Genomic DNA, 24,087 nt, shown 5'->3' on the forward strand with positions numbered 1-24,087 from the left:
AGGAATGGGAAGAACATCTAAGCTTAAACATGCATGATCATAATCTCTAGGAAACGTTGGCCCTACTCTTGTTTTTTTTTTTTTGTGAGTGGATGGACAGAAGGAAAAACACCAGGAGGGACTGAGCCCTGGAGCAAAACCTCAGCAATGTCATCATGGGTGGCTGTATCATTTCACATACAATAAAGCTGAAGGAATACAGACACGGCTAGAAACATGCATGAAGTCACTATCAATATTTCTGAGATTTCTGTTACCTTAGTTAGAAAAGTAATAATGATGTCAACATCCGCTACCTAACCAGCGCCAAAAGAACAGTAAGTAAGCCAATACTTAAGGCACTACAAAGACCACTATGTACCAGAAAAAAAAAGCAGGGGGGGTTTAAAGGAATGTCACATACTACATCAAGACTCATCTTAGCCAACAATATGCTCAACTGAACTGTCACTGAGGAAAGTGGAGCCACAGACAGCATCATGGGAAATGAGAAACCTTGACCTAGTCTGACTGGGAAGAACACAGATCCCAGTCAATAACTGGTGCCAAAACAACTGCCTCCACCTACCGCCAGCAGTCCAACTCTTTGACAGGAGAATCGGAGCCCATCTTGGTATCAGGGCCCTTAGGGCTCAGAACTCAAGCAACTCTAATCTTCCCGTCAGATTACTACACACACAATGATCTTTTCAGAAACCCATATCTCAGTTATGGTAAGGAAATCCTACTATAAGTCATGTAAGCAACTTTGACAGATTAAAATCTCTCATTATGTTCCGTATTCTACAACCTCTTCAGAAGTGACCTTTGCATAGTGTTTTACAATTTGAAAAAAAAAACATTCTTTCTGTCTTTCTCTACCCACATAGGACAACTATCCCAAGTCCTAAGCCTCCATGGCAAGACTGCTACCTTCTGCTTGTGTTATAGGCTTCTTACTTATTGCCATCCCCAAATCTGGAATAGATTCCATCTGCATGTTATGCATAGTCACATCAAGCAAACCATCTCCATGACTGTCTTCAAAGCCAGCCTCAGTAACTGGATGGATAAACAGAAACTCATGCCTGATATTAATGCAAAAGATCTGCCAAGGTAGATATGGTCAACTCTTGCCACTATAACAGAGATATAGTTAAGCTTCTCAATGGTTCTCCAGCAATAAGCTTAGTATTAACCTATGAACCTATTCCTGAATATCTCTCTGACTGTTGTTATTCTATCCCTCACCTCTTTGAGAAAGTATTAAATACCTTCAAGGCTTTTCCTCCATGATATGCAAAAATATGACTCACTGTAGATTTCCAGGCTTATCTATTCCAAATGCAGTGAGGAATAATTCAAATTTCTGGATGCAAAGCTTTTGAGTTTTTATCTAAATTGCATCACAATACAGGAAATCCCTGATGGATGCAACCAGACCATTTTCTAACTGTAAAAAAAAAAAAAAGAAAGAAAAGAAAACACCTTAAAACAAATTCTTCACTTTTGAAAACATATTTATAATTATTCTATTTCATAAGCTGGTATATCCACAGAGTTTAATAATTACTGACCAATAGCAATTCTCTCCTCATTCTCTCAAATTTTAGAGAAATACATCCATGCAGAGTTCATACAATACCTAACCTTAAATAACCTTCTGTAGGAAACACAACATGGCACCATTACTGCTCTGCTAAATTTTACCAATGAAATAAACCAACAAAGAAACAACAGTCAGCTCATTTCCACCATGTACTTTGACATATTTAAAGCTTTTGATACGCTGACACACCAGCAATTAGTCAAAAAACTCTCCTCAACTGGACTTTCCCAACCCTCCTCGCCATGGTTCCTTAGATGCCTATCTGGAAGGCAGCAAGCAGTTATATGGCAACAAAGCTATCCATCCTTTCAACCAGTCACTATAAGAGTCCCACAGGGCTTCATCTTGAGCACTCTCCTTTTCAACAGATTCATCTAAAGATGCATTTGCTCAAAGCACTCCTCAAAATGGAGAACATCGACATTTGTGCTGTAATGGAGACCTGGTTGAAAGCAGCAGAAAGCACCCCTGCGCTACAAGGCTATAACTCATCCCACACCTTTCTGCCCCAGAACATGGACCGAAGCTCCAAAGGCAGTGGTGTCTCCATATTCATAAAGGATATGCACATCTCCAGACTAGTAGCCCAGCATAATGCATCTGAGATACTTCACATACAACTAACAATGGGTAAGATGGCGATTCAGGTCGTAGCCTGCTACAGGTCCCCAACCATGTCCCAAGACTCTCACTCCATGTTCCTAAGCACCCTGGAAACTATTAGGGTCCAACCAAACACTCTCATACTAGGTGACTTCAACTACCCCTCCATCAACTGGGAAAACTACTTCAGCACCAATACACTGGCCCAATGTTTTCTGGAATTCATCAATTATAATGCCCTAGACCAGCTCATTCTTACCCCCACTAGAGGAAGCAACAACCTTGACTTAGTTATTACTAACATGGGCAATTATTGCTCTACACTAATGGTCAATTCCTCCCTGGTTAGATCTGACCACAAACTAATTACCATGTAAAGCCACATCTCACCCACACCTCCTGCAAAGGTAACCACCACAAAAAACTTCTCCAAAGCTGACTTTGGGCTCCTAAAAACAGAGGTGGGTGACTACTTCACGACACCCATGTCAATGGAAAATAGATGCATGACTGCCGAATCATGCACCAATGCAATTGTATGAACACGTACATAAATGCATGGAACTAGCCACATACAACAGAACCAAGACGCTCTCCTCCAAAAAAAAAGAAGCCAATCTGGTGGTCCCTTGCCATTAATAAACTCTCCAACAGAAGGAAGAAACTGTTGCAGAAAAAGGTGAAGTCCCAAGACTGGAAAAACTCTCTTATTAGCCTCAACAAAAAGTTGAGATCCCTCATAAAAACCTCTAAAGCCAGTTATGAAGGCAGAAATGCAGCAGACACTAAAACAACCACAAAGCCTTCTATAGTTATATGAAGAATCACCATGGCAATACCCAGGTTTCTCTGAGTTACTGCACAATGATACCTCCTATACTGAGCCAACAGATACTGCCAACATACTGCCTAACAGATTCAGTGCCAACTTTACCCATTTCTCCCCCCCTAAAGGACCAATCACAATACTGGAGGAATGCCAGGCACCCAGCATTACTGCAGCACAAGTTAAAGCTGCATTGTCCAAGGCAAAGAATACGGCTTTCAAGGGAACCCAACAACATCCCTGGATGTGTTCTACATGAACTACAAAGTGAACTGGCACCATATCTGTGTGCCCTGTTCAATCCCAGCCTCACCTCAGGCTTTATCCTACCAAATGGCACACTGCTACAGTCATCCCTCTCCATAAAGGGGGAGCGACTACAAATCCTGGCAATTATCGCCCCATTAGCCTAATGAATCTGATATGTAAGGCTATGGAGCGCATCATCAGGAACTAATTAACAAGAATATAGGGAATCTCAAAACTCTAGATCCCACACAATTTGGTCTTGTGAAAGGTAGATCATGCCTGCTCAACCTGGTTGACATCTTTGAGTCAGTCACCAGAGATGTGGATGAGGGCAAGGGAGTTCATACAGCCTACCTTGATCTGGCCAGGGCCTTTGATACCATTCCCCACTCAGGAATTATTGGTAAACTCAACAAACCAGGCATCAACCCCTATATCACTTGGTGGGTTGCAAACTGACGTACAGGCAGAACCCACAGTATGAAAGTAGTGGACTCCAAGTCAGACTGCTGACCAGTTACGAGTGGAGTCCCACAGGGATCAGTCCTGGGTCCTCTCCTGTTTGGCATCTACTTCTCAGAAGACCAGGCCAACACGGAGGGACTCTGGCTGACCAAGTTTGCAGATGACTGCAAGCTGAGAGCCATTATTAACTCCCCAAGGGATGTAGACATCCTACAGAAAGGCCTTACTGAGACCAATGACTGGCATCAAAACCATGGCCTTAAGCTTAATGCCAAAAAATGCCTCATCATCCCCTTTGGGAAAAACTCAGTTCCCACTAATTACCACATCGATGGGAGCCCACTGAAGGCATTAGAGATCTGGGGACACAGGTTGACAGCAACCTCTCTTTCGACCACCACATTGCCACTGTGGTCAGAAAGTCCTACTATGCAGCACATCTTATTAGCAAGGGTTGAGTATAATGCCCCATTTTGGCATGTACTTCACTAGACACATGCAACAGCTGGAAAGGTCACAAAAGTACCTCATGAAGAGGATCCTAGCCCTTAAACACATGTCCTACATGGACAGACTCAATAAACTCCAGGTATTCTCTGTTTCATATTGTATACTAAGAGGCAATCTCTGCTAGATATACAAAGCCATGTCTGACCCAGCTCTTTTAGAAATCCTACATCTAAAGAAATCCCAATCCCTCCACACCACATGCTCCAGAGACCTCAACATCATTACCAAAATCAACATAACATGCTGGAGGGACAGGTTCATAACCCAGAGACTGCCTATGCTCTGGAATAGACTTCCCATACTTGTCAAGCAGAGCACCTCACTGGCCCTCTTCAAGAGAAATCTTGATGAGTGGACGGTTTAATAGAAATTTCACCCCGAGGATCACTCCAGTGGCTCTGCTTGATAGAGTCACTGGGAACTAATGTTGGGCGGCACAATGCCAGGCCACTTCTATGGGCTAGGCTTGTAAAGGCTCCAGAGCCATTAGCCTTGTACACACCTACAAACCTATAAGCTTCGCGCTGCAGCTCACATTGCTAGTACAAGTCCAGTATGTGGACAACCCAACATTAATATGGGCAGCCTCAAGAATAAACAAGCTCCAAGCGATCACCCTAAAATCATTATCCTCTGTAGAAACCTGCTACTCAACCTCAAGAAAACAAAGTTAATGTTTTTCACTCAATTGCCAAAATCAAAAGCAATCATACACTACAACAGCAGCAAATAACACAATCATTAAAACAGTAACCTATAGTAAACGTCTAGGTCTCACAATACACAACAATCTTAAATTTGACCACAACCACCATATACTACAAACCATCAAAAGGACACACCAGAAACTAAGTTCTCTTTATATGGTCAAAGAATACCACACACACACTGCAAGAAAAACTCTAGCTTCTACCTTTCTGCTTCTAACCTTCTTATATGCCTCTCCTATCGTAGCAAATAAAACTGTTCAACAAGCTCACCAGCTTTAAACTGCTACTTAAATAATACATTAACAAAATGATGTCCTGTTCATGCCCATCAACAGGCTGACCCTTGTATGTGCACAGAACATGACACTTTCCTACTATTCTCCTTTCTTTCATCTTAAGCTAATATACTTTCCTCCATTCATTTGCTGGAAACAATTTTTTCTCATCACATCCCTCAATAAATTCAAGTTTTAAGGCATATATCTGCAACTTCACTCTCCATTCACCAAGCCTTAAATTCATGCAGCTATTAAACAGTTATAACCCTTAAAATACATGCACCTAATAATACGTCCTAACCCACACTCAAGTATGTAACCTGTTTGTTAACACCATATTACTGGCAACTACATTACGTTCTCTAATGTCACTAACACTCTCTATCCCTCTTCTCTACATGTACTACCTCTCACTCCCTCTACACACTATCCATCTACATTTACCAACCTCTACCACAACTCTTAACTTTAACACTCTTCCTAACTGCCTAATTCCAGCTTTATTCAAAAAACTTAGAACCGCATCCTAAAGATACAAATCTTAATGAAAATGTCAAATACCAATGTTTGTACATGTACGCAGATAAAGTTATTAATTACTGTCAAAGCTACTGCCTGTGCAATCTTTATATTTTAAGTAGAACATGTTGAACATATGCTAATATATCAATTTCCTTCTCTGAATGCATTCATTTAGCTTTTGGATGTTCATCTCTGCATGTATAAATATAACTCTTGGAAGTTCTGCCCTGGCAATTAATTACATGCTATTGCAACCAAGACTGCAGCTTTTCTCTCAGCACCTCTGCTGAAAATGGGCATTGCCCACTCAGTTTTAACTGCTACACAAAGTTTGATATATATACCAAGAAGAAAGGCAAAGTCACCAACACCAAGCCCTGAAATTAGGTGACTAGGCTTGTAAGGTGCACTAACCAACAAACAGCAGGGGCACAAAGTTAAGTAATACAAATTTATTACAAAATTAAACACTTTCATCCTGTTACCATTAGGGCTTCTTCAGAACAAAAAAAAAAAAAATACAAACTCTTACTTTTATATTTAAATTCAATTAAGAAAAAAGAAGTCAATCAACATATCCAATTGTTTATTTAATAATACTTACTGTTTCTTTAACAATGTAAAATAATATAAAATACTAAGGCACATCTTTTTAATCTCATGCTGAACATTGAAGCTGGAAAGAAAATCCAACCTACAGTTTTATAAATCATGTTTTTAAGTAATACATAATTACACAATACAAATTAGTGTGTACTTACAAAGCTCGTTGTAAAAGCCTTACATTAAAATAAATTAATAATAATAATAAAACTAATAGTAACAAAATGAATAAGAAATTTTGGGAGGTCTGTAATTTAGCTGCTCTAAATTTTAAAACTGGTTGCACAGAAATGTAGTCATTTAAACCAGGATCTGTAAAGGCATTTACTCTGAATTGCCACAACTCCTCTTTATATTCCAATACACTCTCCTAATCACCAACCCTAGGGTCTAACTCTACCTGCTCCAAAATACCAAATAAAAATTCACCGTGGGAGGTTCTAAGTAGAGAATGCTTGTAGAGACCATTGTGGCATTTCAAGTTTTAATACTATACAAGTGTTCGTATATTGTCAGTTACTGCACATTACAAGCCTAGTCATGTTTTTTCGAAGTTAGATATATAGACAGATACATTTTTTTCTCGTTTATGATACAATATAGCAACTTGAAGTTTGCTGGAATGGTCCACTAACTTGTGGATATCTAACTACTGTTTATGAGAGGTTTGCTGAAAGTATAACACATTACATATAAACATCCGCAGTTAGGCATCAAGATACTTAAAAATGCATGCACACCTTACGTTCCAGTGATGTGGCTTTGCCAAATTTTAGAAAGTACACCACTTTCAATAACATGGAAAGATTCCAAACAAAATGTGTACTCAGAAAAGTGCAAGCTAAGTTTCTACCGGCATACTTACTAATGAACTTGTGTGAAGAAGTCATTGCAGTCAAGATATGTTTTCATCTAGCTATTAAGAGAAAATGCAACTAACCATTAGTTTTGCAGCAAAAATTACTTGTCTGCCTTATCTTTACTGAGTCCAACGACAGACACTGGCTCTCCACCAGCTCAGAAAGAAGATAAAGTAGGTATTAGAAAAACGAATGAGTAAATGAAGAAATGAGGACTGTATCCACCAACTTTGTGTATACAAAGGACTTGCCACAAATGGTTTCAGAAATGTTTCATCTTGAAACCAGCACTGGCTCACATGCACAGCTAAACAAAAATGGCCAAATCACAGGAGTACACAGAGTACAGGCTTATTTGTACAATGACCCTCCTTAAAAGAAAGCTCTCCTGCCTCCAGTTCTGAGATTACTCGCAATATCTGCAAATTATGAAGTAATTTATTTTAAAACTGTGCTCTCATAGGTTCATAGGCAAGTACCATGCTAGTTGCCTTTGCAGGCCATTTAACCCTAGCTCATTTCCCTTTTTGATTTCAAATGAACCTATCCTATTTGGTTAGAGAATGGCCTTACCCATCCCATGGTCTATAAGTGCATACTACTCCTAATGAGAACAACTGGGAGCATTCCAGAGATAATTTGATGGGACGCATGCATAGGAACAAGCATTTGAAAAGCAAAATAATTTTAATTTTAGTGAAACATTCTTCAAATCAAGCCACTTAGCATAATCAGCAGAACAGTGTGCATATGCTCAATAAGTACTGCTGTGCTGAAGAAAACTAAGGTTTGAAAAAACACCACAATTTACTGCAAAACCTTTTTAAAGACACACAAACCTCTCAGTTACTTCCTCTTCCAATATGTCATTTCTTTTAGTATGGCTAAAGTCTTCACATAAGTGTTATACTGCACTGTTATAACTTGATATTACTTGTGAACCTCTGCTATCTCTAAAAAACAAAAACAAAAAACAAAATCTTGCTTTTTTCCCACTTTTCTGAGAGTTAAAAAAGTTCAGTTACAGGCTTGCTGTTCCTGAACTGTTTGAAAGTTTCTGTGAGGCCATTTTTGCTTGGGCTGGAGGAGGGTCTCTCTGTTGATCAGTGCAGTGACTAACATTGAGCAGCTTCCCTGCCACCCGTAGAGGTGGTTACTGACTTGAAACTGTAGTTTTATTTTCCCTTTTGGGTCTATTCCTGCTTCTTTCCAGCCCCTGCTATCAAGCACGCTTTAACGTGCTTTAGCTGATTAGCGGAGTTGCCACTAGAGCAGCATCGGGCAGCGCCGGTTAAACAAGGTTAAACTCTTTCTGGCTCCAGAAAGTCTGTTCTTCAATTTTTCCCTTAGAACTGCTCTGTTAGGAACCTAAACAGTTTACACCTACACTAAAAAGTGCAGCACTTGTTCCAAATAGCTTTTTCTTCTCAAAAAGCTCAGCACTTGTCTTATAAGCATATCCCTTGTCTTATAAGCATTCTCTTTGCAGGTCAAGCACTCCTATATTATACAAATCTCTCACTAGCAAACCCCCCCAGGAGGGCCCACTTCCCTGCTAAGCCCACTACTTTTCTGTCTCATACCAACTCATAATTCTTTCTAGCATGTCGAAGGGTCAGATGCTGGCATCCTCTCCTGCCCAGTTGGTGAATCTGGGAATTCTGAGACAATGTTACAATTGTCTCATGTACACGGACAACCCTCTCCTCCTCCCACGTAACACTAACACTTGTGAGAGATGCAGCTATTTAGCCAGACTGGAGGCTGAGCTCTCTCAATTCAGGACTGGCAAGACCAGGCAGGAGGAGAAGGCAACTACACACACCACAATACCAGTCTCACATAACTCAACCACACCACTGAATCAAACACATAAACACACTAAGACATACTCGGAGGCTCTGAGTAAAAATTTACCTAAACAGCAGAGGCCTCCAAAGCAGACACCCAAGCAACTGCAAAGTCAATACACCACACAAACAACACATAAACAACAAAATCAGTGTGCAAAGCAGTCACTGCCCTTAAGGCCAAATACAACACCAAACATACTTGTCATAGGTGACTCCATAGTCAGACACACTGACGTCCCGCTCACCAGACTTTGTAAGGAGAAGGTCACAGTAAGCTGCCTGTCGGGCGCTAGAATCCGCCACATAACACAAGCACTCAGGTCTCTCAACAGCAGGTACAAGTACGACTCAGTCATTGTCCATGCTGGTGTCAACAACCTGAGATGTACCTCCTTGGACTACATGAAAAGAGACATTGAGGAGCTCTCTGATTATGTAGCCCAGGCAGGTATGACCCTGACCTTGAGCAGTATCCTACCTTCACCTAGAATGATGCCACAATACAGTGATAAGATGATCAGCTTTAATAATTGGCTTAAATTCTGGTGTCATTCAAAGGGGATCCAATGTCTGTCTGCCTGGGATGACATGCTGGACAAGCCACGCTGCTTCAAGGGACGGCTTGCACCTGTCACCCTAGGCTTCCGGATATTGGCAAAGGCTCTTGCTACCCCCATAATGCCTTTTTTAGGCAAGGCTCAAATTCTAAACCTACCACCCTAGAACACAATAAAGTAAAAAAACTAAGGGTAATGCTGCTCAATGCCAGAAGTCTCAATCTCAAGATGCACGCACTCGAGGCCCTTCTCAGTATGGAGAACATCGATGTCTGTGCTGTGACAGAAACCTGGTTCAAGGCTCCTGAGAGCACCCCAGCACTAGCAGGTTTCACCTCATATCATGCGTTCCGGCCCCAAAATCCGGACAACACCAAGAAAGGAGGGGTGTCCATATTCATAAAGGACACCCACACCTCAAGGTTGGTGGCAACGCACGATGCATCGGAGACCATCCAGGTGCAATTAACCATAGGCAAGACTGCTCTGCAATTTGTAGCATGTTACAGGCCACCCTCTCAAACTCAGGAACCTCACATGGCCTTCCTGAAAACAATGGAGGGATAAATGTATCTCCAAACACCATCATACTAGGTGACTTCAACTACCCTAATATAGATTGGGAACACTACTCAAGCCCAAACACTCTAGCCCAAAGGTTCCTGGAGTTCATAAACTCAAATGCCATGGAACAACTAGTCACCATCCCCACAAGAGGAGAAAACATACTTGATCTCATCATCACGAACATGGGATCAAAATGTTCAACACCGGAAGTATACCCCTCACTGGTGAGATCAGATCATAAACTAATCTCGCTGGAGGTCCTCATCCCGCCCCACCTGAAATAAAAAAGACCACAGTGAAAAACTTCTCAAAAGCAGACTTCACACTTCTAAAAACTAATGTGGTCTCCTTTAAGGCCCCTGAGCCAGTGGTAAACATTACTCAAACCGCTGAATCACTTACAAATTCCTTCTACCAGCACCTACAGGACTGCATGGATCAGGCAATCCCAAACAAAACTAAGACTCTTTGTACCAAAGGCAAGCGTCCAGTCTGGTGGACCCCAGCCATAAACAAGCTCTACAACAAAAGGAGGAAGCTACTACAAGATAGAGCAAAATCCTTGAAAGGTAAGACACCTTTGATCATTATAAGTAAAAACTAAGAGCTCTCATAAAATCATCCAAGGCAAATTTTGAGAGAAAAATCGCCAAGGACTCAAAAGACAATCATAAGGCCTTCTTTAGCTATGTTAGAAACCTAGGAGGAAACTCCCAGATATGCTCAGAATTAGTTCAAAATGATGTGAAGATTACTGAACCTACACACATTGCCAACATACTGGCTGACAGGTTCAGTGCAAACTTCTCCCCTCCCCAAAGGAGAGATATCTATACCAGAGGATTGTAGCCCCCCAAACATCTCCAACACCCAGGTGAGAACTGCTCTCTCCAAAGCAAAAAACACAGCATCCATGGGACCGGATGGTGTCCCCGGCTGTGTGCTCCACGAACTCAATGAGGAATTAAACCCACAGTTAGGACAGCTGTTTAATCTTAGCCTCACCTCAGGATACGTACCCAAGGAGTGGCAGACGGTGACAGTGGTCCCACTTCACAAGGGCGGTGCCTCCACCGACCCTGGAAATTACCGTCCCATTAGCTTGACAAGCCTTATCTGCAAAGCCATGGAGAGGATCATAATGGAACTCATAAATAAAGACATAGGGAACTTGCAGACTTTGGATCCAACCCAGTTTGGCTTTGTCAAAGGCAGATCATGCCTTTTAAACTTGGTTGACTTTTTCGAGACAGTCACCAAGGCCATTGATGAGGGAAAGGCAGTCCATACAGCCTACCTTGACCTGGCAAAGGCCTTGACACAATACCCCACTCAGGTATCATCGAAAAACTCATCAGCTTGAATGTAAACCCATACATCACAAGATGGGTTGCAAACTGGCTAAGTGACAGAACCCACAGGGTCAGAGTTGCTGGAGCCATGTCAGACTCAAAGCCTGTCACAAGTGGTGTCCCACAGGGATCAGTCCTGGGTCCACTCTTGTTCGGCATCTACTTTTCTGAAGTACAAGCAAACACAGGAGGGTTATGGCTGACAAAGTTTGCAGATGACTGCAAACTGGGCCATAGTCGAAAACACATCTGACACAGATATCCTTCAGAAGGGCCTCACAGAAACGGATAACTGGTGCCAGAGCCATGGCCTAAAGTTAAATGCCAAGAAATGCATAGTCATACCCTTCGGGAAAAACAAGGTTACCCCTAGCTACCATATAGGTGGCAATCCACTGAGCACAGAAGAAGTCATCAGGGATCTGGGGACCCAGGTTGACAGTAGCCTTCGCTTGACACTCATGTTGCTAAAGTAGTTAGGAAAACCTTCTACATTGCCCACCTGATCATGAAGGGATTCACATCTAGATCAAGGGAGGTCATCGTCCCCTGTACTCATCACTCATTAGACCTATGATTGAGTACAATGCCCCATTCGGAATGTATCTGACCCGACACCTGCAGCAGCTGGAAAGGCCCCAAAAGTTCCTCACCAAAAGGATAAAGGGTCTCAAAATATGTCTTATGCTGCCCGACTGAAAGAACTCCAGCTCTATTCAGTCTCATACCGCTTGCTCAGAGGAGACCTGTGCCTGACATATAAGGCCATGTCAAACCCTGATTTGATGAATATGCTTCACCTCAAAAATCTAGATCCCTCAGAACCACAAGGGCGGAGACTTAAACCTTGACACGGTTATTAATAGAACGTGCTGGAGGGACAGATTCATCACCCAGAGACTCCCTATGCTGTGGAACAAAATCCCGGTACATGTGAGGCAGAGCACCTCGCTGGCCTTGTTCAAGAGGAATCTTGACCAATGGATGGGGGATCGCAGATATATCCCAGGGATTACTTCAGTGTCACTGCTTGACAGAGGCACAGCAAAATAATAGGCATAGTTTTATTCAAACTAAAGGGGTGGCGAAAGCCAAATAACTATAGGCTAGGCTTATAAATGCCCTTGGGCAGATAGCCTAGTACGAACCTATGAACCTATCTCATTTCTCAGCATCCCTTTTTTCAGTCTCAACTTGATGGAAATCATGGGCAGTTAAAGCTCGTGATTATACATGATATGTATAATATTATACATGATTATATATGTATATGACAAATGTTGGTTATTTTCCTTATGTACTCAGCAATAAACTGTAGATGTAAGTCAATAACACATTCAACTGCTCATTTCCATTCACCAAATTTTAAAGGTCAAAATCAGTATTTTCTCAGATGGTGGCTAACAAGTAAGTTATTCTTTTGTCATTTATTAACCTGAAGTCATGCATGTCTATCTATATGTCATATTAGATAAATTGTGTATGTGTTCCATAGACAGCAGTACATTTCTAGGAAATGACAGGGGATTTAGCATACTAACAACTGTCAGAAGTTAAATATGAAAGCAGATACACAAGTCTAAAGGTGTTGCATAATGTTCAAAAGTATCCTACAACCATGGAAATACACATGTACCATACTGACATCACTAAATACTCGGTGATGAAAACAGAAAATGCTCCTCAGGTAGCTAAGATGATGACTACTTGCACAAAATTCCAGTTGAAATACCGTAGTAAAAACATTACCCGATTGTCAAGGACAAACAGCAAGTCCCCAACAAGAAATCCTTCTGGAACATAGCTACTAATGAAAGCACTTTGACAGAATGCCTTGTGGTATGCTGCATAAGCCAGTAATGTCCAGCAGATGGAATGATGTGGTGCTGGCCGCAACATGACAAACAGCAGAGGGTGCTCAGAGGGAGGAATGTTAAAAAATCAAAAAAGAAGCCATGTTTAGTCCAACTACATATGCATTTTTTTCTTCTGTGACGTGCAAGTTTTGCTGGAAGTGTAGTTCTTACAAGTCACCTGCTGCTTCCAACTGTTTGCTTCAAGGGATAGGACTCAGGAGGAGTGAAAGACACTTATGTTATACTGCATTCCAGGAGTTACATACAGTCCTACCCAGTTTACCCTTATCCCAAGGCACAGATATGACAAGCCTGTTCATTTTTGAATCTTGAATGTGCATGCATTTCTGTGCCAAATGTACACAGCAGGCAATCATGCTTTATTTTTTAATGCATTAACTCATTCATCTATACCTGAAAGGCTCACTACATCAGTACATAGTGACAGATCCACATCCTTCACTTTCAGAGAACAAGCTTTCTGAAGGCACTATGTTTTTAACTGCATCAGCAGCACCTAAGTTAAAGTAGAGGAATGTTGTGTCCCGCAAGTAACTAAGTCAGCTGCTGAAGAAGAACAAACATTAGCCTTACCCTGTTTTGGTGTGCTTCTAATTTCACTGTAGGACATTTATGAAGATCTCCTGCCAAGTCAGCAAATGTCTGCGGTCTCAAGGGATATTCTCTCTCTGGAACAGATAGCACGTGCACTAACTGCTGTAATGCCCACTGTCGATGTCTGTACGGTAGTCTTCGTGACAAACAACAGGCAGCAAGGGCATTCAAGAGCTCTAAGATCCCAACGCGAGCAGCTGCTTTGGAATGTGTACCAGAAGAAGCTATAGAGTATACAAAAAAATTCACATATGTTTAAAGACATCTTCCACATTTACATAGAATATGCTACAACACTGATAATACTGTAAATGTGTCACATGTCTAGTATCTAAACAAAAAACTGTTATAGGCATCATCCCTCAAGCACAGTTGTGAGTACTCAGCATGACACTAAATTTCAGAAAAAAAAAAAGAGAGAGAGGCAGGCAGAGACTTTCAGTAATATGTCAAATTATCTAAATCTTCTTTCTACCTCTGACAGTCCCCCCCCCCCCCGCCCGACTAGTGCAAAATACAGTATCACTCCTTCAGTCTGGCTCAAATAAATGCAAGTTCTGCATAATCATATATATAGTCTTTTCTTTGAGAAATAAACCAGTAATTAAAACTTTATCCTCCCACAAGAAATGTACATTTTGTAAGTATAACTTTGTAAATGGTGTAAGGCAGGTCATAACAATGACAAAGTACAGCCATATGCACTGTTTTAAGGATTTCTGCCTCACCCTCCTTGTTAAAGGTCTATTATTTCTATGAGTTCCATTACCAGCTGAAATGTCTCTCTTCATGAGCAATTTATAAAACAAGCATAGTTTCAAGTATTGTTTCATCCTTGACAAGTATTATGACTGGAACAAGTTATACCACGATGCACTGACTTTCCTGAACCCAAATGTACTTGTGTGATATATGTCCAGCTTACAGAGTTTTACAAATGTGTGGCAACAATTTAGTGATTCGATTTTTTTAAACACCTTTATTAAATTATTACTTAAGACATAGGCAAACATATATTAATGAAAAAGAAAACAAACCATATTAGCATTTTTTTCCATTTATATATGCTATACATCACATATATTTTCTTTCTTTGTAATTCTCATCAGTTCAGCATTAAAAAAATTGATGAATTCCTGCCTTCTCATAAACTTCACTTCTCCTGAACATTATTCTGCATGTATTGTTCCCACAACTTCCACTTATTTCTATGTAATTTGCTCCTCCCCACTTCTAAAGATCCCTCTTCCAGTTCTTTTATAATATTCAATGCTTCAAATACAGTTAGCTTAGACTTTGATGTCCATTTTTCAGTAATTGCTTTTTGGAAGCCAACATTGAACTAAATGATGTCTTACTGTGTTTAGGCAAATCAGATCCTGTGTCCCAGCTAAAGAAAAAATCATATCCTAAATTACAGTCATTTGCTCATCCAATATTTCTGACAAGAGAGAATTTTTGGAGTCTGTACAAGTCTATATGTGCATATGTGTGTGTGGGTGTGTGTATGTATGTGATTGTTGTGTCTATGTGGGAGAGGTCTTTGGATATGCATTTCATATGCTCAAGTGGATTATTATGCTATTCACACAGCATGAATTTACACTGCATTTTTATGACTGTATTTTTGCATTTATACATATGTATGTGTGTATATATGTGTATATACATTCATTTGTACGTGTGTGTGTGTGTGTGTACATATATATATATATATTTTTTTTTATTTGTTATCATTATGACAATACTTCATTTTTGTAGAAAATCACATTTGTTATTTTTTCAGTTTGATGGTCATGATGTCATTTCCTGTTTAGTAAGTTATTTAAGGAACTGGAAATAATTTGAAAATGTTTCTGAGGAAGTTCACGTATTAAACAGTGGATGAAAGCGCTAAATTTTTGGCTTCTGGTTTACTTGTTTTTTTTGCCAGCAGGTCTGCAGTTCATTTTTTCGAGTCTGTCAACTAATTACACTCCCAAAACACATTCCCAGTTCTCTTTCTTCCCCATCACACCTCCAACATTAGTCATATACCTGAGAAAAAAAAATTAAAGTCTGCTTGGAGTATAAAAATACCTATACAAATACTTCCAAGTAAAGATCCTAAACCTTCTTGACTTTGTTACGTACTTGGGAGCCATATATATGTTGTCCCATTGTTCTCTTGTAAGTTGCTTTTCCAGTCACTCTCTTCCCAATGTTTTCTAAACTCCTCGGATTGATTTTTATAGTTATCATGCAATATTTTATACGTAATACTAATTATTCTTTTTTTAAGAACAGCTTCTGTTTTAGATTACACTAAAAAACTCACCAGGGCAAATCTTTCACTTAAGATTCCCATTATTTTCTCTTTGCCTATACACTTATATCAACCCCTGGTAGGAAGGCAGCTTCTAGCCTGCAGTCAAAATGCATTTTTCTAGCCTTATACCATTCTATTATCTTTCCCTCTCTAGTTATTCGTTCCAAATAACATGATTCATTTGTCAGTTTTCTTCAGTAAATTCTAGCTCCCTCTTGCCCATTTCTTGTAATCCTACATACAAATCATCCCTAACAGCAAAATCTCCTTTCTCCAGTTTCATGTTAGCTTAGATCTTAGAATACTTTCATCTTTTCAATGAATAATGTTATGTATGGTTATTATTCTCCTTAAGGATCTACATCCAAAATTCCTTTCTCTCTATTTCTTTAACTCCCCCTAGATCATCCCTTTACATTTTGAATTATAACCTTCTCTGTGTGTTATGTGTATAAGCCTTAAGTGTGTAGTTGTAAAATATCCTTTCAAATCAGGTTATACTAAACCACCTTGGCCTTTTCGAAGGATCAGCTTAAGTTTTGTCATCTTTCCCTCCAAGATAAATTTCTTCAACGTTTTATTAGTTACTATCAACAACTTTTCATGTGGGTGATAAAAACATGCCTGACCCATATATAAAATGTAAGGGACTAAAAACATTTTCATTGCTTGCATCTTACTCTCCATAGCTATAAGCAAGAGCTTCCAGTTTCTCAGTTTTTGTATTATCTTTTGTTTGTTTTGTTTGTCTCTTCCCACATATCCTTTAGCTGCCATGCTTCATCTTATAGTGTCCCCATAAATATGGGTATTGCTGAACTAATTTGTGTGTCGGTACATAATTTACAGCTACAGCCTTTGTTTTATCTTCATTAAATTTATATCCCAAAAAGACTTAAAACTGCCTCAAAATGTTCCATAACACTTGAGATATCCATTTCTGGATTTATCAGGTACAAAATAATATCATCTGCAAATAAAGCCAACTTTTCTAGATTACCATAGTAATTACTTCCTCGTGTTTCTGATTCCCTTATTTTTCTTTGCCAGTGGTTATAAATGTAAAGCAAATAACAAAGAAAGAAGGCACCACTGCCTGGTTCTTCTCATCAAACAGAACTTATCAGAGGAACCCTCCCACTTTAATTCTTGCCTCCAATCAGGGATATATCCATCCTCATTAACCTTATTATTGTATCAGGGAATGCAAATGCTTCCATTGCTCTACTCATAAAATCCCAGCTTGCTCTGTAAAATGTTTTCTCTCCATTAAGACCCACTAACAACAGCAGTAGTTTATTATATTATGTTTTCCTCTGGATCATCACTGTTCTATTAATGTTGTCAAATGTTTGTATCCCCTCCACAAAACCACAGTGATCCAAATGTATCAATGTTGGCAACATCTTTGCTATTCTTTTAGCTAGTATAGAAATAAATACTTTACAATCATGGTTTAAAATTGAAATGGGTCTGATGGATCTTTACTGTCCTACCCGCTGTGCTTTCTTCCGTGATGTTGATTCTTTCCTTCCTTTTCAAATGTGGCAAAACAAAATTTTCCAGATCTGTATCACTGTCTTCCCTCCTATTTCCAAACTTCCACAGGAATGCCATCTGTTCCTGGACACTTTCCTGAAGATTGATTATACATCACTATTTTTATCTCATCCCCTCTTACCTTAACTTTTAGTTGTTGTGCCTCATCAACCTCTAACCTTGGCATAATTAAGTCTTCCATAAATATTTTCATTTGTGTTCTTTCTGGATTTCTAGATTTCTCTGATTCAACAAATTTTGATAAAATTCCCAAAACATCTCTAAGACCTCTACAGAATCTCTGGTTGTTTCTTGTTGTAGGTTCCCTAAGTTTGGCAACAACCCTTTTTACTTTCTGATGCCTAAGTTTTTGTGCTCTGGAGTTATTATCAAAAAACAGTTGCCTGATAGCAATCTTTCTGAATTCATGCATATTATTCCAGGTACACCCTTATTTTATCCTTAACACTCTGAATGTGTGCCTTGTGTTGTTCTTTGAGCTCCCCCTTATTCTGAAATATGTTAACCTTTGTGAGCCCCTCTATGTAATTCCTGTTTATTTTACTTCTACCCTACTTTCAACTCAGTTTTCTGATAAGACTCCAAGCCTGCAAAAGCTACAAGCACTGTTGGTGACTCCCTGCTAGGTGAAGAAAGTAAACTTTTTTGTCTGTGAGTTACTTAAACTAATACAGCTGCTCTCTGTTTTACTGGATCCATTTTGTTTTTGGTTTTAAAAAATCTGTTTGGCCAAATGCTTTTGTACAATGTCGGAGACAGACACTTCAATTATCTTCTGACACTGGCTCTAAGGTAAATAATCCTGCCCACTATTCTTTGTTAGATAAGTATCCAAACTCCTTCCTAGCCTGCCATCTTAACATCCAGAGCCTAAATAATAAAATCCACTACCTCCATGCACTGTTAGCTGTCCAATCCCCGGATATTCTCTGTCTTACAGAAACCTGGTTAAAACCAGCAAATAAAGACACTGAAATAACTCCCCCAGGATATAACATCATTAGGTTAGACAGAAAATCCAAGAAAGGTGGTGAGGTGGATGTATTATTTAAGTCCAACCTCGCAGTTACTAGTGACACCCAACAGCCTCCGCAGGTAAACAGTGCTGAAATTCTCACCACCAAACTACAAATCAATAAAAATAAATGTAGATATATTGTCTGCATCTATATTCCCCCTGGAAAAAATGTTAGCACCCTAGAACATATATTACACTGCTAGCCTGTAACTATCCCTAAGAAACTATTATCTTAGGTGACTTTAACATCGACTGGAACACTAGTTCTTCTGATGCCTCCAGCAACCACTTAAACCTTCATGGGTTTACTCAAACCATATCCTTCCCCACTAGGTATAGCAAAAATAATGACAAAGGTAGTACCCTAGATTGGATCCTGATCAATGGTGACCCGTAGATGCACCATTCAGGCACACTACCTGATGATATCGGTGATCATTGCCTCACCTACATCATCAAATTCAAAGCTGAGATCACCAATCACCATACCTATAAAGTGACATGAAACAGAAAAAACTTTAACCCAGATAACTTTCTACAAGATCTAAAAGCTGTCAACTGTCCTGTGTGGACATACTACAAAAGGGCCTCACTGAGACAGATGCCTGGTGTCAAAGCCATGGCCTGAAGCTCAATGCCAAAAAGTGTATTGTCATCCCCTTTGGTAAAAACTCTGTACCCGTGAACTACCACATAGCTGGTAGTCTACTTAACGTCGAAAATGTGATGAGACCTTGGGACACAGGTAGACAGGAGTCTCTCCTTTGATAATCACATCGCCACAGAGGTCAGGAAATCCTTCTACATGGCTCACCTCATCACAATAGGTTTCTCATCCAGAAAAAAAGAGGTAATTGTTCCCCTCTACTCATCACTCATTAGACCCATTATAGAGTACAACGGCCCTTTTGGTATGTACCTCACAAGACATCTACAACAACTGGAAAGGCCACAGAAATACCTCACAAAGAGGATTACTGGCCTCAAACAGATGCCCTACGCAGACCGTCTCAAAAACCTCCAGCTTTACTCTGTTGCATATCGCCTCTGAGTATGTCAAGCTATGTCAAACCCAGAGCTATGCTCCACTTAAAGAACTCCCAACCCCTCCGAACTACACACTCTAGGGACCTAAACCTTGTCACCACAATAAACAGAACATGCTGGAGGGATAGATTCCTGTCCCAGAGACTTTCCATACTCTGGAACAGACTACCTATCTATGTTAAACAGAACTCCTCATTAGCACTCCTCAAGAAAAATCTTGATGATTGGATGGGAAATAGGAAATTCACCCCAGGGATCACTTCTGTGGCTCTGCTCGACAGGGGCACAAGAAAATAATTTTCTTGGGTGGCGTAAGCCAGGGTACATTTTTGGCTAGGCTTATATAGGCCCTAGGGCCAATAGCCTAGTACCTACCCATGAACTGGTCTGAACTTAAAGACTCCCCCTAGATGAGGCTGTGACCTTGTTTAATACTAAATTCCTCAGTATCCTTAACTCCCATGCCCCTACTCGCACCATCCGTGCCAAAACTCAAACTGCACCATGGCTAACAAAACTTACATAAACCAAAATGTCCAATAGGAACAAGGCCTGGTCCACTTGGCATAATACTACAGACCTTATAGATCTCATCAGATACTGTCAAATAAGGAATGACACTAAAAAAATCTATCATATCAGACAAAAAATATTACTGTACCCACCTACAACAAAAGTATCACAATAAACCCCAAAAGTTCTGGGCTGGAATACATAAACTCCTCCACCCAGGTCGTACTACCACTCCCACCCCATCAGTTGCCCTTGACGAAACACTAGTGGCTACTGCGAACACATTTAATAGCTTCTTTACAGAAACTATCCAGACACTAGCCACCCAAATCACTACTACCAAGCCTAACCCCCCTGACCCAGTCCCCCCCAGCCATACTGTAAATAACAAATCAGATAGCTCAAGGCTTCCTGCAACCCATTTCTCCTTTAGCTTCCAACCTATCCCTACTACACTAATACAAAACCTTCTAAAAAACTTAAACCCACTTCCCTAGAAGCAGATCACCTCCCTGCTGAATTCCAGCAATTAGCTGCTGAGGCTATCGCTATCCCAGTCTCTACCCAAATTAACAGAGCCATTTCCAAGGCAACCACTTCATCACTATGGAAAATTTCACATGTAATATCCCTACATAAAGGAGGTAGTACCACAGAATTGTCCAAATATAGGTCCATAGCCATTCTCTCACCTCTACCAAAACTTTTGGAAAAGTGTGTCCACATACAACTAATATACTACCCCAACCACAATGAACTTCTCACAGAGTCCCAACATGGTTTCAGACCACACCATAACACCACATCAGCCCTCTTATTGTTCACCAATGTCATCAATCTTAATCCCAACAACAACATGCCATCATCTGCTCTCTTTCTGGACCTCTCTAAGGCCTTTGATATGGTCAATCATCAATTTCTGCTTAGTACCCTGAAAGCCGTCTTCCTGGACCATCACTCTCTATAATGGTTTCAGTCCTATCTATGGGATACACAGCAGGCTGTCTTATGGCAGGACAAACTATCATCACATCTCCCGGTCACCTTAGGAGTCCCCCAGGGCTCCATTCTTGGTCCCCTCCTCTTCCTAGCTTCATAAATGACCTTCATGCTACTATCCCAAATGCACAATGTATCCAATATGCCGATGATTCCACGTTGATTTGCTCTTCCACCTCACCAGCTAATCTGCTATCCCTAACCAGGAATACTTTTAACAGTACAGAAAACTGGCTAACTGATCGACAACTTCTCTTGAATCCCAACAAAACCAAGCTTCTGCTTTTCTCTCCCACCTCTAGATCCACTCATGCAATATTTACTATTAAGTGTAACAATGGAACAGTCATCTCCCCTGACAACCAAACTAAGCTCCCCGGAGTAATAATAGATACTAACCTCAAATTTGATGCGCACATAGACCACACTATTAAGTCTGTCAACCAAAAAATAGGATCCCTCTACAAGACCAAACCTTTCCTAACCCCTTTTGCTAGGTGTGCTATTGTCCAAAACCATCTTCTCTCCACTCTCCTTTATGCCTCACCAGTATTTACAAACCTCTCTAAAGCGAACCTTGGCAAACTATCTTCCTGTTACTACCATATAGATAGATTCGCCACAGGTATGGCATACAGGACGCACCATTGCAAAAACCTAACTGAACTTGACTGGCTGGAATTTCCTTCCCTACTAAAGCTTAACCAGCTCACAGTAGCTCACAAAATACTCAACCATCTGGATAATACCCCAAGCTTTAACAGCATTATAAGCCCACATAATGCTATCAGGCCATTTCGTTCGTCCAACAAGCTAGCAGTTCAAACCCTAAAATCCAATAATACAGCAGGTGATTCCCTGTTTGCTAACTCAGTGGGTAAAATTTTGAACTTTCTCCCTGCAAACCTTACCCAAGAACTATCTCTTCCCCTATTTAAAAAAGGGCCTCAAAAATACTTAAGAGCTAACTGGCTCTGTCCATGCCTAAACCCTGACTAACTCAATTCAACATTTTGTTTTTTTCTTAGCTAGTAGACTATCAGCAAGCAGATACTCCACTCATCTGATGTGTCATATCTTAATGTACAGTTATGCCTGCTGAGTTTATCATTTCTCTATACTGTAGTTTCCCTAATGTGCTCTAAATTTGTGAAATGATTCTATCTCATTTTTTTCACTCTATTAACATTTAGCATATGTCTATGTGTTCCTAATGTGGTGAACTATCTGATATACTGTATCTATATCCTTTGCTCTACTGGAATATTATTGTACTATTATTATTACTATTATTGTGGAGCTTTTCTCCCAGGGCTACTGCTGAAAATGGACATGTATCCAGTCGGACTATCCCGGTCAAACAAATATAAAATAAAATAAATAAATAAATCTAGATTGCACATTTCACATGTTTTTTTATACTTAAGTACATGGGGAATTTCTGGGTCTTTGTCTTTTCTGACACAACTCCATGCCTGCAAAAACTACAAGCACTGCTGGTGACTCCCTGCTGTGTGAGGAAAGTAAACCTATATTTTTTTGTCTGTGAGTTGCTTAAACTACTAGAGATGCATTCTGTTATACCTGTTACATTTTATTTAATGTTTTAAAGAAATCAAATCTGCTTGGCCTAGTGTTTTTGTATTATGTGAGAAATATGCACTTAAATTACCTAGGTTGCACATTTCACACATTTTTTTCATTGGTTAATTTGTTTCTTGAGTGTTACTTAAATACACAGGAAATTTATGGGTCTTTGTCTTTTCTGATAAAACTCCAAGCCTGCAACAACTACAAGCAGTACTGATGACTCCCTGCTAGTTACATGTAGCCTGGTTTGTATAGGTTTGGGAAACACACTAGAACTTCCTGCATGTAGCTGTTTATTGGCTGGATGGCTTATTAATCAGCTTAATTTGTTTTTACCACCTCCCAGCTTTCATCCATCGTTTCACCAGCTCCACACCGCACCAACACCAATACATCCTTACTCGCAATCTTAGTCACTTCAACCCCACAGCCTTCTCAAATATTCTCGAACAAATGAACTGGCAAAAACTATACATCCTTCCTCTTGACAATGCTATAGCCTTCTTCAACTCGATTTTCTTAAACACTCTAAACTCCCTAGCCCCTCTAAGAAACAAAAGGATAATAACTAACACAGCTCCATGTCTATCCAAAGATACAAAACAAATCATGCTCCAAAGAGACAAATTATGGAAGCTTTACCAGAACAATAAATTGCCCAATACCTTCCTCCAATACAAACAGCTCAGCAACCTTGTTAAACAGCTAATCACTAAGGACAAAAAATCCTATTATATTAGCCTACAATCAAACAACAACAAAAACCCAAAACAGTTTTGGAAATCTATAAACACTCTTCTCAATCCAGGCTCCAGAAATAACCCTTATCCAGACCCAAGCAAATCCAACCTTGAAATAGCATCAGAATTCAACACATTCTTCTCAGAAACTGTTTCTGACTTGAACAAAACCTTCCCCAACAATAACCCCCCCCCCCATATCTCATTTCTCTCCATCTAACTCCCCCAACAACCCTCCCCTTATGTTCGAGCTCAAACCTGTCTCCACAAACTTTATAAAAAGACTTCTGTCCTTGGG

At 40.1% G+C, this 24,087-nt stretch overlaps 1 protein-coding gene across 1 annotated transcript in view; it reads right to left on the reverse strand.

Annotated features, from left to right (window-relative positions):
• The window catches only part of LOC122815150 (probable E3 ubiquitin-protein ligase HERC1), a 5,886,073-nt gene that overhangs the window by 1,849,894 nt on the left and 4,012,092 nt on the right, over positions 1-24,087 (reverse strand). Inside the window, exon 51 of the mRNA XM_044087407.1 lies at positions 13,994-14,238. Within this exon, the coding sequence (XP_043943342.1) occupies positions 13,994-14,238 (245 nt within the window). The remainder of the gene's footprint in view (positions 1-13,993; positions 14,239-24,087) is intronic.

Source organism: Protopterus annectens, chromosome 1.part1 (genome assembly GCF_019279795.1).
Source record: "Protopterus annectens isolate FY-2018-M chromosome 1.part1, PAN1.0, whole genome shotgun sequence".
Taxonomy (NCBI): domain Eukaryota; kingdom Metazoa; phylum Chordata; order Ceratodontiformes; family Protopteridae; genus Protopterus; species Protopterus annectens.